Source organism: Plectropomus leopardus, chromosome 4 (genome assembly GCF_008729295.1).
Source record: "Plectropomus leopardus isolate mb chromosome 4, YSFRI_Pleo_2.0, whole genome shotgun sequence".
Taxonomy (NCBI): Eukaryota; Metazoa; Chordata; class Actinopteri; order Perciformes; family Serranidae; genus Plectropomus; species Plectropomus leopardus.
Window position 1 is genome coordinate 32,504,979 of NC_056466.1, and position 16,794 is coordinate 32,521,772.

The following is a 16,794-nucleotide window of genomic DNA, read 5'->3' on the forward strand; positions in this document are numbered from 1 at the left end:
TGTGCAAAGGGCCCTGTATGAGGTTATCTTCTCTCCGGTTGGAGAGTCACAAGGCGCAGAGTGTTCTGTATCATCTGATGGCAGCACGGAGCAGCTGACTTGGCTAAGGGGCGTTGGGAGGTTTTGAAACACAGTCTGACTGTTGTGCATGAAATCATGTCTGGAATACCACCTCTAATGTGTCTAAATATGACTGATAAGATTAAATATCATGAAAGAAACTCTCAAAGAGTTACACAAGACACACTGCTGACTGGGAACATTTGTTGCACGTTCTATGCAATTTCTCTTTCCCGTCATTTCCTGTCATCTCCCTGAGATCAACTAAAGATGTAAAATGCCACTAAATGAAAGTCATTTTAAAAAGGAATGCATGTTAATTTGATTTGGCCTTGTCATGTGTTTGTCCAGGTGCACGACGGCTTCCCACTGCGGCTGTGGAAGGTGACCGTGGAGGTGCCTGCGAGTCCAGAGGAGGTTCTGACACGAATAATGCGGGAGCAGGGCTACTGGGATGAGGACCTGCTGGAGAGCCGGGTGGTGGAGACCCTGGATGAGAGGACAGAGGTCTACCAGTACGTCAGGAACACCATGGCTCCACATCCCACCAAAGACCACCTGGTGCTCAGGTATTGTCCCATTGTCCTTCTAAATCCTCATGCAGACTGTGATACTTTTGCGATCTTATAAGTTTACTGCAGCGACACTTTGCAACGTGGATCTGATAAATTCAGGTACGACATCACCCACTGAATCACAGGCTACGACCTACATCCATCGACGTCAATACGCAAGAACAAAACATCATCAGTGTGCGGCATTTATCTCACCGCTGTAGTGGTGACAGTAAAATGCAAACAGACAAATTGAGCCCTCGCTATAGCGGCATTTAAGTTTGTCATAAAAAGTCTAAAGAAGAGGAGGAGGAGGAGAATCTGGACGCGGTTGAGGCTGGGAAAAAGAGGCCAATTTGGCACACCGGATTTGGCAACGAGAGCTCGAAATAAGAAATAGCACCTATTAGCATTTAGCATTCACTAGTGGAGTTGCGCTGATCAGTGCGTCATTTCATGCTTCTTTTCTGTTGGTTGGTTAGTATACTTAACAGCAGTCACACTGTGAGATTCGGATCCCAAATTTCTGTCACTGTCAGAATTTTATCTCAGGATCTTTGACTCCAACACCGTGACAACAGCTGAACCTCTCTCACTGTGTGACGTTTTAGAGCCAAAACTAAAGGTATCACCACGTTACTTTCACGTAGTTATAATTCATCAGAGACAGCCCAAATTTGCACTGTTATACCAGGCTTTAGTCTCCCTGTATGTCTTATTTCTGTCTTTGTGTTTTTAGTTATTCTGCACTGATTTATTGTTGTTTTCTAATCCAAACTCTTTACTCTCTTTACCAGAACGTGGGTAACAGACCTGCCGAAAGGAGCGTGTGCAATGGTGTGTTCATCTGTGGACCATGAAGGCGCACCTGTCGTAGGCGTCCGGGCAAATGTCCTCACCTCTCGCTACTTCATCGAGCCCTGTGGAAACAACAAATCCAGACTCACACATATTTCCAGGATCGACTGCAGGTGAGTGAATGACAGACAGGAGCAAAGAAAAATTAGGGACACTAGTTGCTTTTTAGAAATAAAGTCACTAAGGATGGCTTCACTAAGGAAACCTGAAAAGTCGCTAATTAAAGCAACAGAATCGCCGAGCTGGAGGGTCATGTAGCTTTAACACCTCACCCTACTCCTAAATGGGAATATGCCAGACGGAGGGGGCTACGGTGTTTTGGGGCTGAACCTTAGTCCTAGTTTTGTGGTTTCCAATGCCTTTTAGCTGGTCACTCAATAATCCATGATCTAACAACTTTTTTTTTTTTTTTTTTTTTTTTTTTTTCCAGGGGTCGTTTCCCAGAGTGGTACAATAAGCTGTATGGACACTTGTGCGCCGCCGAGGTGGCGCGGATACGTGACTCATTCACAGTGCCCATGGACAAATGAGAAAGCAGTGTGCAGTGTGGGCAACAACAGACTCCACAGCTCCTTTGGACCATAATTTGGATCCTTCAAACTCAAAATGACTCATTCCACCCATTCCAGCAGAGAGGTAGACAGGGTCCAAGCCTCTCATATTCAAAGGACAAATCCTGGATCCTGGATTGAAGGACTTTTTTTCTTTCGCTCTGACTTTGTTACAACAGACTGATGTTATCGCTAGGTTCTGTCGGAGAGTCTCGGTGTGTTGCCGAGAGGACTCACACAAACACTTCTCCGGGCCAAAGGACATGATGTCGCTAATACAGGATGTTATCCAAAGGATGCTATTGCTTCTGAGAAGCAAAGGGGGTGTGGGTGTGGGAGTGTGTGCATGAGTGTTAAAAGCAACAAACGGTTAATTAATACATATTCCTCACACTGGTTTCCAGTGGCAACATAATGTGTACATACAGTATTCTGTTCACAGTAAGGGTTTGTGTGTCTTGTGTTTTTCTGTTACAGCAAGGCACAGGAGAAAGGTAGATAATATTATAGTCAGCTGATTGATGAGTCTGTGGGTAAAGAAAGATGTGAATGTGTTGGTAATAAATGCAAACAGAGCAGAGACAACAGACGGGATAGTGAGATGACAGGTAGTTGTTAGCTTAGAGGGTTTTTTAGGAAAGCAGAGACAGATGAGAATCGGTGGCTGGCTCACCAAAAAGACAAGAAAGGATCAAAGAAACAGTCTCATTTACTAATGTGAAAGTAGTGTCTCCTCATTTTGTTCTTGAAGATTCATCAGCAGAGTTAGTCAGCGTGCTAGAAACAAGGAATAGTTCAAAAAGCCAGTTATTATACAACAGCAAGAGCTCATCAGGCACTGCTTATGACTGAGGCTCAGAGCCGGGACTGGGAAAGTTGAATTTTGCACAGGGTTCCCACACGTTTTCATGGACAAAATTTCAAAACTTTTCCATGACTTTTCAAGTAATTGTTTTTTTTTTCTGTAGTCCTACTTGCTGGGTGTTTTTCAGACTTATTAGGTTCTTAAACTCTGTTCAAACATAATAGTCAGCTGGCATACATGGAGGGAGAGAGGAAACACAAAAAATGAAGAAACATACATGATGGTAAACAAATCGTCACACTTCAACACATATTAGAGCTAATTTACACCGACAGCTTCAGAAAATACATTTTCAGTTTTGTTAAATCAAGTGGAAGGTTATCCACGTAAGACAGCCGTAACAATTTCATGACACACAACATAATTCCATGATTTTTCCAATTTTTTTCCATGACTGTGGGAACCCTGTTTGCAGGATTTAAGATTTAAGACAAACACATTTACAATGATGGACCAAATTTGGGGGAGGGGGGATAACATTTGTGAAAAGTTAAAGGTATTGTTGTTAAGAGCACAGTCAATTCACTTTTTGTATTATTGTAGGCTGCACATCTCTTGCATATATACGTTAAAAAAATAGTGACACAATGATTTTGATGTAAATGAGAACAGAAAAAAACAATGCATTGTTCTAACTTGCAACAGAAACTATAAAAAGATGAGAGGTAAACAGAGAAAATGGTCCTTTTATAAAGGTGGAGATTTTACAGGTTTTACTGTAAAGAAGAGGGCAGACTGAATGTTTGTGTGATTTCAAAAGAAGGAAAACGATCTTTTGTGTAAGCTTCTTTCTCCGTCAGTGTTTTAAAAAAAAAAAAGACATACAGGTTCCTCGAAACCTTCACTCGTAACACTCACGCTTCGACCTGAGGGCGCGCATTTTTCCCGTGCAGAGTCGTGTGATTAATTCGCTAAGCCATTGCTCATATCGTAAATGTTGTACCTTTTAACTGTGTCTCCGCCAAATAATAACGCATGACAATGACAGTTAATTTAAAACAAATATATTTATACCTCAGATATATGTTTGTTTTGTATCATACCATTTTATTTTATTTTATTGTAAATGTTAAGCTTCGTGTTACAGAAATGAACAAATGTTTTATCTTTTTTATTAATATTATTTCTGTACAGGTTAATCAAAGTGCACTATTAAATGTATTAAAATAAAAATTAAAAAATGCCTCATTTGTCATTTGTTTACCAGAGGTGGGACCATAGACTGTGTATAAACGTATACAGTACTTAATATATATTTATTATACTATATTTATGTATATATTTTTTTTTATATATTTTTTTCATTATACATGTATATATAAACTATATCTATTCTACTTTATTTATACTATACAGTCTATGGGTGGGACCAGGTCAGTAACTATGCTTACATGCACACTAATATTCAACTATTATCCAGAATATGACAATATTCTGAATTTGTTATGGGTCAGGTTAACAGCACGTTGTGTTTAGACATATCAGGTCGTTTTATGAATGTAGCACTTTCCAATTAAGACGTGCGATATCCCAGTATTATTCAAGTTTTTGGAGCATTATTTGGACATTCATACAGCACATTTAGAATATCTGTCTCAGTGGAGGTTTTACCACATACTGCATCTTGTCTGTTTACGGTCATCTCTGTGCGTTGTACACAAACCAACTTGCAAACCGTTTTCTAGACTGTGGTGTAGAGGTGCATGCCCAAAAGAAAACCCCTCATTTCTGGTCAGATGTAGAAACTAAACTACTTTTAAACATTATGACAGACTTAGATATTAACATGTTTTTGGATATGTTCAAATATCGTGACAACCAAGATGTTTTTTTTAAGGTAAAAAAAACCCCAAAACATATAAATATGTAGATTAAACTGTTAATACAAATTATATAAAAATTATTAATTATTATAGATTTAGAGGTACTTCTCCATATTTATATATATATAAAAATTATTTACTTGAAATAATTTCTCTTTGTCTTTTTTTCTTCTTCTCTCTTTTAACTAATTTTCAGGTCATTTTCTTGTCTACTTTTTCCTAATTTCTTGCAATTGTGGGAAATCTCTTGCCAGGTTGCTTCTTGCCTTTTTAGCCATGTTTTCAAATCAATTAACCCAGGTTTCACATGCATGGGAAAGGCGTCTGAATGCAGCACAAGAAAACTGTTGTCACTCTAGGTTTCAAAGAGTTAATACAAAAGTCCTGAATACTACTTTTTGTATTTATTTGTTTAAACAAGTTTGTTGGAAGCTGTTGCTTCGTCTTCATTTTTTATTGGCACAGTTGTCGTTTTTGCTCATGAACAAAATGATCTTTGAAATCTTCTTTTCCATCTCAGTAACATGATGTTTTTTCTTCATGCATTTCTCCTGCAACTTGATTAGATGTCAGACCGGCTCAAACTAAATGAATCTGGGGACTGGAAATTGAGTGTAAACCTTAATTTAGAATTGAAATGCGGAGGAATTAACCCTTTGAAACCTGGATGACATCAGTTTTTCTTGTGCTGCGTTTAGAGGCCTTTCACAAACTGATGATTTGACCCTTTGCAACCTGAGCAGATTGGTTTGATTTCAGTCTAAACCATGGGAACACAGGTGACGGCATGGTGGGGCTCGGTTTGGGCTACAGACCTTCCAGAAATGGTCTTAGCCCCACAGTAGCCCTACCACTGAACAACCGAGAAAATACCACAGCAGCTCCTGAAACCTTCATGTATGTGTTTGCCTGTACACTGTGCTCTCCCGCTCACGACAGCCTCACACGTTAAACTGATCCCAGTTCAGCAAGAGAATCGCCCTTCATCCATTACATCGCCATCGTCAGGTTATCACTGATTTGAGATCAGTGGGGAAAGCTCGAACACGCGCTGCGTCACTGACGTCACTCACGTGCGGCCGCGCACCAGCTAACATTTACCGCTTGTTACCGCCGTCGAAACTAGCTAGCAGCTAACCGAATTCAAGTTGGGAAGTTGAAATGTCAAAATGGACCGTTCCGTTTTCAAAAGCCCGCGGATAGAAAGTGTGCCGGCCATGTTGGATAATTTTCATACACACCTGAGGAGGAAGAGGACAGGGAGGAGCCCGCTGCCTCCACCTGCCAGAGCCCGTGAGGTAACATTTCTTTACATTTCTGTATGAAGCTCTGTCTGTGTCTCTCAGTGTGTGTGTGTGTGTGTGTGTGTGTGTGTGTGTGTGTGTGAAACATTTACATTTCAATTCGTGAATTAGGCTATTCCTGGTCGTTGGGAGGGCGGTATTACTTTTCAAGCATTCACATTGAAATTTTGACATTGATGGAGCCTCACCAGTGTCTGGATTAGCCCTCCTTTAGAAAGACCAGCCAAAAAATGTCTGCCATCGCCACTGCATGGGACAAAAGGCAATGAGCAACTTGACAAGTGATGTCCCACAAATTGTTAGAAATTAGTGAAAAGTGACATGAAAATTGCCTAAAAAATTATTTTAAGGAAGACGGGAGAGTAATTTGAAACATTATCCAAAAAAGTCCAAATCATACATAAATGTATATATATACTTTTTTGCGCTTTTGTAACTTTTTTTCAACAAAATTTGTGCTAATTATTAGGCCGTGGCTTGTTCATTTGCCTCCCGTATTTTTGAGACGAAAACAAACCAATTGCTCAGGTTTCAAAGGGTTAAATGATTCATGCATACTTTTTTAATAACATTGTGAAATCTTTGGGCTTGCGGGAAGGTGTCATGTATTTTCAAGTCAAACAAACAGCTAACAACCAAGTGAAGTCTCAAGTCATTAGTGTTAAAGATGATGTGCTGCAAGTTTTTTTTCCCTCAAGTCGAGTTTAAAATCATCACCTCTGTTGCTGACACTCCAGTTCTGGGTGCTTCTCAGATCCAGACTGGTCTTGCTCATCCTCCTCTTCCTGCGTCTCGCCCTCATTCTGCACCAGTAGATCCTGACTGTTGCAGAGGCGTGAGCTGCGTGCAGCGTGCTGTCAGCCGCCTCAGAGATGCTGAGCTCACTCGTTGTCTTGTGTCTTACATAACTGTTTCATATAGCAGAGGACAATGGAGTCCATTGTACCACAGCTGGCCCGCTCTGGACCCGGCAGACACAACCAGGAGGGGTGGGGGGGGCAGTCATGCAACAAAGAAGGGGGGGTCAAAAGGTCAGAATGGGGACTGATGGACCCCTCTCTGTTTTTAATCACTTGACAAAAGTGAAAAGGAGCCACATGTAGGAGGAAAAACGGGTTATCAGTGCTCGTACTGTATGAAGGTGCTCACACCTTCTTGCTCTTATGCAAACACTGACTCTCATGATCTATAACTCGGGCGAAGTGTTTACAGAACTCAAGGACAGGTACTTTCCACATGTGTAAGAGGGAGCAAGTGTGAACTTGACTGTGACGGCCCACAGCCAAGAGTACACATTTATATTTGATGCTGCTGGCACTGTCTCACTGTTTTCCAGTGGATCATGAACCAGAGGTGGGACCAAGTTATTTCTCAAAGTCCCAAATCTTTGCATTAAGTCTCGAGTCAAGTCCCAAGTGAAGACTGACAAGTCCTGAGACAAGTCCTAAACTCTGAGTTTTGAGTCCCTCACAAACACTCCTCCCCAAATGTAATGCCGTTTTAATAACAGAGTATTAACATATTACATTTACAGAAATCATTCATGCCTTTTTAAAAATGTGTATTTATCTATTTTCACAAGTAATTAAACCTTTGAAATGTGAACAAATTGATTTGATTTCTGTCAAAAACATTGGGAAAAAAAGTGAATTTAACAACTTGGCATGAAATGTCTCACAAACTGCAAAAAAATAAGTAAGTTTACAAAGAAATTACCTGAAAATGACCTTAAAAAAGAGAAGGAGAAAGAGTGAAAAAAGTACAAAATTATCAGATAACTAAGGAAAAATATTAAAAATCTATCGTTATAATTGTAGGTTTCAAATTAGCCTACAGAAAAATATTCTTTTATTTATTATTACAATTGTTTTTAATTTTGTATTTTATTTTATTTCATTTTTTCTATTCTTCTTCTTCTTCTTCTTCTTCTTCATCTTCTTTTCTTTTTTGATGCAGATTTCGAGTAATTTTCTTCTTTTCCTCACTAATTTTGTAAGTCATTTCTAGTTGCCCTCTTCTCATGTTTTTGAAAGACATTGAGCCAAGCTGCTCAGGTTTCAGAGTTAAGCCTCCAGAAGACACATGAAAGCACAGATGTGTGCGATTTCTGTCTCGTTTGAATAATATGAACCTCAACAGGCAAACTGTCTCTCTCTCTCTATTTTTCTTCTTGTGTGTGTGTCTGTGCTTGTGCTCACTTCAAATGCCGCGATGTTTTTGTGAGCACGTGTATGTATTTTTGCTGGGAACCCAAACACCTCTGGGAGATTACGGCGGACCAGATAAGGTGGACTCAGAGTCAGCACCAGGGCTGCATTCCTGCGCCGCTGTTTGAGAATCACACGCACAAAGTTTCCCACATTGATAAATAAACACAAACGTGCACGTGCGTGCTTCCATGTGTGCGTGCCTTTCTTCTGCTTGTTTGTTACCAGCACCGTCCGGCTGTCCTGCTTATTATATATTGTTTTATTCATCACATCGTATTTTGCAGTTGGAACTTCGTGTGTGTGTGTGTGTGTGTGTACCAACACAAACAGTGAGTTGTTGAATTTGGTCACAAGAGACTAGGCGTTCCAAATATGTGACAGGAGCCGCGGGTCACGCATGTCCGTGTGGACTTGAGTGCTCTGATGGATGACTTGGTTTTGTTGTGGCAACAGAGACGGTATGTCATCATGGATAACGGCGTGTTTTAAGAGTCAACATGGAAAAGAGAATTCAGTCCCACAGTGTTTCTGCAGCTGACCTCATATCATTCCTCTTCATATCTCCATATTCCACAAATTCCAAAGGCTGCAAGTCAAGCTTTTGAGTCAGGGGGGGAAACAGATCCAAAATGCTCTCTCACACACAGACACACACACACACACACACACACACACAGTCTAGTTGTTTTAATGACCTCATGACTGGTGTCAGATCCAGATCCCACGCATCTGGTGTGGTAGTCCTGATAAGGCACCGTGTATGTTCTCGTTTGCATGTGTGAGTGACACAGAGAGAGAAGAATGTACATCCATCTCCACCTGTGATTCACGAGCTTTATGTGTTATGGGGTGGCTCGGTGGATCAGTGGTTAGCACTGTAACCACACAGCAAGAAGGTCCGGGGTTTGAGTCCTGGCTGCTCCAGGTCCTTTTTGTGTGGAGTCTGCATGTTCTCCCCGTGTCTGCCTCCAGGTGCTCCAGTTTCACCATCAAACACATGTACGTTAGGTTAATACCGGTGTCGGTGCTCCTGACTTCAGGCAGGATATGTGGAGTTGATCCCCCACCGCTGCACACAGCTGCTCTCTGCTCTGTAAACAGCATGGATTACATGCAGAGGACAAATTTCCCCGTACGATGCACATGTGACCAGAAAGAATTATCCTTCTTAAAATATTTTCTTAACCCTTTGAAACCTGGAGAAACATTGCTTTTCTTGTGCTGCTTTTGGACGCCTTTCACATGTATTTCAGCCTTTGAACTCTGAGCAAATTAGTGTAATTTAAAAAAAAAAAAAACATGGGGGAATAAAAGCAATGAGTAACTTGGTGAGAAATGTTCCACAAATTGCAAGAAATTAGTTAACTTTGAAAACCATTTTTTAAAAGCTAGGGGAGGGGTGCCTGGTGGCTCAGTGGATAGAGCAGCACCCCATGTTTAGAGGCTGTGTCCTCACTGCAGCAGCCGCAGGCTCAAGCCGGGCCTCTCTATCCCCTTCACACTCAAGGCATTAAAGGCAATAAAAGCCCCCAAAAAATAATCGTTAAAAAAAAAAAAAGCTTGGGGAAATGTCCAAGGAAACACTAAATTAATAATGATCATAATTATATGTTTAAGATTATGTTACAAGTCCTATCATTTTTAAAGCATTTTTTATAGGTAATTTCTCTGTTGTTTTTAACTTTTTTCCTTTTTGTCTTCTTAATTCCAAGTAATTTTTTTGTAACTTTTTAACTTTCTAATTAATTGCCCATATCTTATAAAGTTTCCCATTGCCTTCTGTGTTTTTGCAATAAATCAAAGCAATTCGCTGAAGTTTCAAAGGGTTAAATAGCTTGTGTGGCACATGCACAGGAGATAAAGGAATGGAACACCTCCAGCTGACCTGTTGAAACGTCTTCGGTCAAACACAGGAGGTCATGGTTGTTTTTGTCACTTTTACAGATCAACACTGCTCTCTGGTGGTTCTTTGAAACATGATGCAACCTGTCAGCCCTCTGCACGGCCTCCACACGTCCTGCACTCAGTGCAAATAACATGCTACGCCACAAAAACACATTTATCTTGCAGAGTATGTTTTGACTTGCTCCATCTTTGTTTAATCGTTAATTCGTCGTTTTTAGGTATACAATATTTCTATAATAAAAAAAACTAAACACAAGTTACACAAGACAGAAAAAAACTCCTCTGGGTCTGCACGCTTCAGTCCTTTAAAAACTGTTAAACTCTGTCTTAACCCTTAAACACCTGGATCGACATTAGTTTTTTTGTGCTGCTTTCATATGCTTCTTTTACAAGCAAACTTCTAACTCTGAGCAACTTGGCAAGAAATGTCCCGCAAACTGTTAAAACTGTTAAAATAAGTAAAAGCTGACAAGGATATTATTTGAAAATTACCTTGGGGGTAATAATAAATATACAGAAAACTATATGTATTATTCTCGTCATATATACAGTATATATTTAAGATTATGTTACAGAAAAGAGAAACAATTTTCTACATTGTTTTTGCTCTTTCTTTAGGTCTTTTTTTTTGTTTGTATCTCACTTTTCTTTTTTAAATGTAATTGTCTTTTTTCTAATTTTCTCATAACTTTTTTTTTTTTTTTTTACCAATTTCTTGCTCTTTGTTGGATCATTTTTGTTCAGTTGCTTATCTCTACCCATTCCTGTGTTTTTGAGAGAAATTCAAACCGATTTTCTGTTTTCAGAGATTATTCTGTGCTGGTGTTGTGGTCTGCCTGATCTCCTCTTCAGGTCCTCTTTTTCTTTTGTTCCATTTTTGTCTTCAGTCATGCTCTGTGTTCCTGTTTGATTTTGTTACTCACACCTTCTCTTGTCTCAGATCACTTCGTTTCCTGCCCTTGTTTTTCCCGCCAGTTTTGTTTTCCCGTACCACCTGTGCCTCACTGATCCTGCAGAGGACTCACCTGTTCTCACTTCCCCAGCTAGTGTCTCCTCCTTAAACCTGCCCAGTGGACTCTACGTTATTTAACTAAATCTTTACATTTGTCCAGCTGCCTCTTATGTTGTCTGCATTTGGGTCTAAGCAGCTACCTGCTCTACAAGACTGTGACATCTTGTTAGTGAAACTGAATTTTACACCTGTATTGTCCCTAAACACACTCTGTGCATTTTATTGCCTTTATTTTTAAAAAATAAAAATAAACAAGCAAAAAGCAAGCAATATTCTTAAGCATACAGTTCAATAAGTCAGATCAAATAAATACAAAACTGAGATTCAAAGAGAGGGGAGACATTGACAGCAGAGCCGGTTCAGCTACAGTGGAACACAACACTGACATTATGAATGATATTTTGTTATACTATAATCTAATAAAATAGACCACTCTACTGGATTAAAGCCCCAGATATGATGTAACTTGAGTCCACCTTTGAGTAAAAACGTCCATTTTCAGTTGTAGACTCGCTGTCATTCGTTCCATTATGGAAACCCTTTTGAGTTCCTGCATTGTTGGTTTATGGTTGCTGGTTTTATATCTTTCCAGTTCACTGTCCTTAGTTTTTTGATAATTTCTAATAATCACCCCTGTCATCTTGGACTTTTTTTTTAAGTTTGCAAGACATTTCTTGCCAAGTTGCTCAGTATGTTTTTTGTTTTTTTTCCTGTTTTCGAAAGAAATCAATTCCATTTTCTCAGGTTTCTGAGGTTTAAATGCCTGTGAAAGGACTCTGAATGCAGCACAAGAAAACTACTGTTGATCCAGTTTAATTGTTAACTCACAAAGCAGTTAATAAAGGCAGACAGCTTTGAAGCTTTGATGCTTCTTTTGCTGTTTTTGTCCTTTTGCTCTTTCTGTTAGCGCTGTTTGGCTCGCTGATACAGCACTGTTATGAATTTGTTGCTGTTAAATAACACTTCATGCTTTTTTTTTTTTGCTTTTGTTTATTGGTAATTATTATAAAGCTCTCCACAGAGACAAACGGCACATTATGTGTTTCCTTGAAACCAGACAGAGCTGTTTTTATGAGTATAAATAAGTAACAAGAGGACAGGAGGCTGCCTTGTTAGAGGCTTTTATAGTACTGGTCTTTTCTACACACAGAAACACAATCTGTTTTATGTGTTTGTTTATTGAATTAATTCAAGTCTTATTAATGGATTTTTCAAAAGGGAAATTTGATTAATTTATTTTTACTTTTGACTTCTTAGTGGATCATTGAAAATGTCTGCAGCAGCCTCAGGACTCATCATGTTCTTGTGAGGTCATTTGCAGTTTTCATTGTTTATCAGACGTGTAACTAACTTTAGCCTCTGTGCTGAATGCAGCAGCAGCCCGTCCCTGCAGGAGGTGACAGGTGATGATCGGAGGTGACAGACAACATGTCCTCAACAAGCTACACTGGGTATGGAAAGGAGGACTGGGTGGGCTTCTGCTAAGAGGTATAAAATAAATGTTACAGCTGAAGGAACAAAAACAGCACGAGAACATGCAGCAAAGCCTGTAGAACATGTAATATGTAGAACAAATGTGGCAACAGACACTACAAAGAAAAATTATTTAAAAAGAAACAAACAAACAAACAAAAAAAACGCTTAAAGGTCCCACATTGTAAAAAGTCAGATTTCCATGTCTTTAAAACATAATAATAATAATAAATAATTATAAACTTTATTTGTAAACCACTTTTACAACAAAGAAATTACATACACCAAGTGCTTCACATCAAAAGACATAATAAAATCCCATTAATCATAATCAAATCCCATTGACATTATTAATAAAAACAGGGCTAAAATAGTTTAAAAATTTATAAAATTAAGGAAAATACATCATTTTTAAGAGGTGCAGCAGTGCGTAAATGCAAAGCAGAGTGCAAAGCAGTTAAGTCAGAGCTAGTTAAAGGCTAAAGTGAAGAGATATGTTGCTATTTGTCTTTTAGAGATATTAAGCAAGGCAGCTTCTCTGATATCTATAGTTAGTGTGTTGTAGAGTTTTGGGGCGTAACTGACAAATGCTGCATCCCATAATGCAGGTTCAGGTAAGATATAAATACTGTGAAAGTATCAAAACACTCAGTCCACAGAGAAATGCAAAACAGTCTGTATTCAGAAACCGTGCCTTTAAACGAGCTGTCAGGACTTTTGTGACCTTGTGATGTCACAACTACGTGTTCTGAAACACTCACTGTGTCAAAACAAGCGCAAAAACAAAAGCAAACAACAAAAAGAATTCATATTCATATCACATCAGGGGGTTTGCCAAATAAGTTTTTGAAATGCTCAAAAAATCTGTAGCTGTTTTTGTTGCTTGTAGGAGCAAGAGAGGAAAGCGTTGAGTTGAAATTAATCAAGAAAAGATGAAAAGAGAGTTGTGAACCTAAATGTTTTGTTTATCGATAAAAATTTCCCCATTAAAAAAAACAGAAAAACCAAACACAGTTCAAATGTTTGTTACTTGTATCATTATAATAACAATAAGCATGAAATAATGAGTGATATTACAGTTATTGGGAAAAAAAATAAAATTTAAATAAGACCAACAAATGATTGTTATTCTACACTGAAAGAATAAATGGTTTAAAATTTCGTTAGAATGTCCACAGAAATGATAAGAGTGTTCAACATCTGCATATCTGGAAATTATAGAATATACTGGATAGATTTTATGCAAATTTTTGAACCTCTTTGACTTTGTTATACCAAATTTGTGAGGTAAAACACATATTTTTACCAATTAATCCCTTCCAAATATGTGTCCTTTTTTTATTTTAAGATTTGTATTGATATTATGATTATTTATTCCTAGTATTTATTATTATCTTTGTAGAATGTCAATTATAGGCAAACTGGACCGCTGATAGATTCGGAGCGCTGTTGGAATGTGCCGTTCAGAGCAGTGCACTCTGGGAGTGTCAGAGCACACTCTGCCTGGAGACGGAGCAGCAGAGCACCAACCGGAGTAAATGTGTGATTAATTACACTGTTTGTTAATTCATATAGAAATTGATCGCTCTTGTTTCTCCAAACAGCTCTCTCTTTTCAGTGTAGAGCATCAGATTAACCCTTTGAAACCTGACTACATTGGCTTGATTTCTTTAAAAAACAGGGGAGGCAATGAGCAATGTAAGAAAAAAAGACCCAAACATGAACAAGAAATTAGTGAAACAAAATCACCTGTAAATTAACACAAAAGCAGACAAACAAACAAATAAATACAAAAAAATCGGAAAGTAAAAAAAAAAACAACAACAAACAAACAAAAAACACAAGAAAAATAAACTGGGAAAAAAACCTTAAAAATCATAATGATTCTCTAAAATAATTATGATAATATGGTTTTCTGTAAATGTTTCCCTAGCTTTCTTAAAAATAATTTCCCACTAATTCCTGGCATATTTTCCCTATGTTTTCAAAAGAAAGACAATCAAACTAATTGGCTTAGTGTTCAAAAGGTTTAAATACTTAAGGAAGGCGTCTGATTGCAGCACAAGAAAAGTGACGTCAATCCAGGTTTCAAACGGTAACATTTATGAATGTACCCTATATAAACCCCTCCAGACTTAAACATAAACAGTCAAAATTCATCCCTTTGTATTTCCTTTTGGAATGTTTTACAGTGTGAATAACTGAGTGACAGAGGGTGAATACGGGTATCTTCAGGCAGACAGTATGAGAAAAAACATTAAAAAACATTAAAACATGTAAACATGCTCTAGTAGAAATTCGAAATACAAGTATGAACCTAAAAATAAGCATAATATGGGACCTTTAAATCTAGAGTACACACTGAAGTATTGGGGAGGCTAGTATGAAAACATTGCTTTGCAAGCTATACAACAGCAAAACTTCCTTAGGTAAAAAAAACTGCTTTGGTTGACTAAAGCTACCTAAAAAATCAAACTGAAAATGTATAAATGTAAGATGAAATGATAACAAAATATAATACAAAAAAAGTCACATGCCAGTTAATTGAGTCTCTTGCAAAAACTACCCACTAGTTCACAGATCATACATGAAGAAAAAAACATGGTAAAATGCAGGAATGTCAGCTTTTGTTTTGTATACAACCTCCATCAGTCAGACAGCTGCCTTCAAAGACTAGAGTCCGGGTCGGGGTTTGCACCAAGCAGGATTACTAAGGTTACTTCTGAAATAGCACAGAACAACAACTTTTCTGAACATCTGTTAATAAATAACAATATTCAATACTTCTGCTAACTGTGGTCCAAATAAATTAACTTACAGAAGGGAAACAGTTGTAAATAAAGAATAAAGGCCTTTCTTTTTATGAACCAAAACTGATTCTAGTTTCAGTAGTTAACGCCACAAAAATGTAAAAAAAAAAAAAGTTTATAATTTTATCACTTAAATCACTATGCAGATATGAATGTAGTCAAATTACCAGCAAGCTACTGCAAAATGTGGTTAAACTACTGGTTTAATTACATGTGGGGTGAAATCAGGTAAAGTGCGACATTTTTTTGTAGATTATTTTGAAAACTACCTAAAACTCTGAATAGTATCTTAATGGTTACTTTCAGAATATGTGTTATGTTATGGTTCTCTGCTATATTTCTATAAAGAGAATAATATAATTAAAATCATTTAGAAATTGTGGACCTTAAAACACGAGTATCACTACTTCACTCGAATGATTCGTCCTGGTAAAATGGGACAATCATGCTTGTTTGTTTAAATCCATTTATTAGTTCAGTCAGTTATTCATTATATTGTAATGCAACCTGTGGCTATTTATTAAAAAGAATCTCCAAATTTACTGCCAGGCTTTCCCTTTTCATTTGTTGACTGTTTATTTTGGCTAATTCTAGAGTATTGTAGCTGGACTGGAGCATGGACTGGCTGCATCATCTTTAATATTTTTAAGAGACAAAAACAATGAAAATGTCAGAAATATTAAAGTGTGGCACACAATGGCTGAAGTCATGATTTTATGGCCCCTGGTAGCCTGAAAAAAATGCTGGTTTCACTGCAGAAAAATGCACCCATTTTACCTGAATGCATACCCACTCAAAAACCTTTATTGTTTAAGTCTATTGTGAAAATATTTGGATTAAATATGAAAGCAATATGATTCAACATCTTAAAATCATCTTTGTAGTTAAACCCTTGAGCTGCAGTTCTCTGATTGCCAACATTAAATAATCAACATGCCACATGGCTCACCTTGGAAGTCCTGTGCCCATACTAGCTGTCTCAGATCAATGAAAATGATTGTTTATGTAAAGCACATTTGCAACAACAGTGTAATAACATGTTTGGTTACTGGCTGTTAATACTTAAAGAACCAGAGATGTAAAACCTTATTTGTCCCACTTTTCCTGATGTCCCACATTACCATACTTCAGCTTCTTAACACTGCAGTACACAGAAAAAACATGTATCCAAAAGTATCTTTATTTGTGCAAAAATTGCAATCTCACACAGGAGATGCAGTACAAGGATAATTTGTGTCTAACCCGTTTTTGATGGCACTTTCTTTCACTTGTTTCAGCCAGCGAAGATAGGGCGAATTATTATGTAAAATTGCGACTTGGAATGTGTTACAAAATCTTATTACACAACCAGTTATGAGAGGGGTCTTCT

The 16,794-nt window shown here is 38.0% G+C and overlaps 1 protein-coding gene across 2 annotated transcripts in view; it reads left to right on the top strand.

The window, feature by feature from the left end:
- dlc1 (DLC1 Rho GTPase activating protein) overlaps positions 1–4,054 on the top strand; it is a 113,640-nt gene extending 109,586 nt beyond the window's left edge. For both annotated transcript variants that reach the window (XM_042484897.1, XM_042484898.1), the window contains 3 exons: positions 412–629; positions 1,412–1,585; positions 1,903–4,054. In XM_042484897.1, coding sequence (XP_042340831.1) covers positions 412–629; positions 1,412–1,585; positions 1,903–2,002 — 492 coding nt within the window. In that variant the 3' untranslated portion in view covers positions 2,003–4,054. The remainder of the gene's footprint in view (positions 1–411; positions 630–1,411; positions 1,586–1,902) is intronic.
- Positions 4,055–16,794: the final 12,740 nt, after the last annotated feature.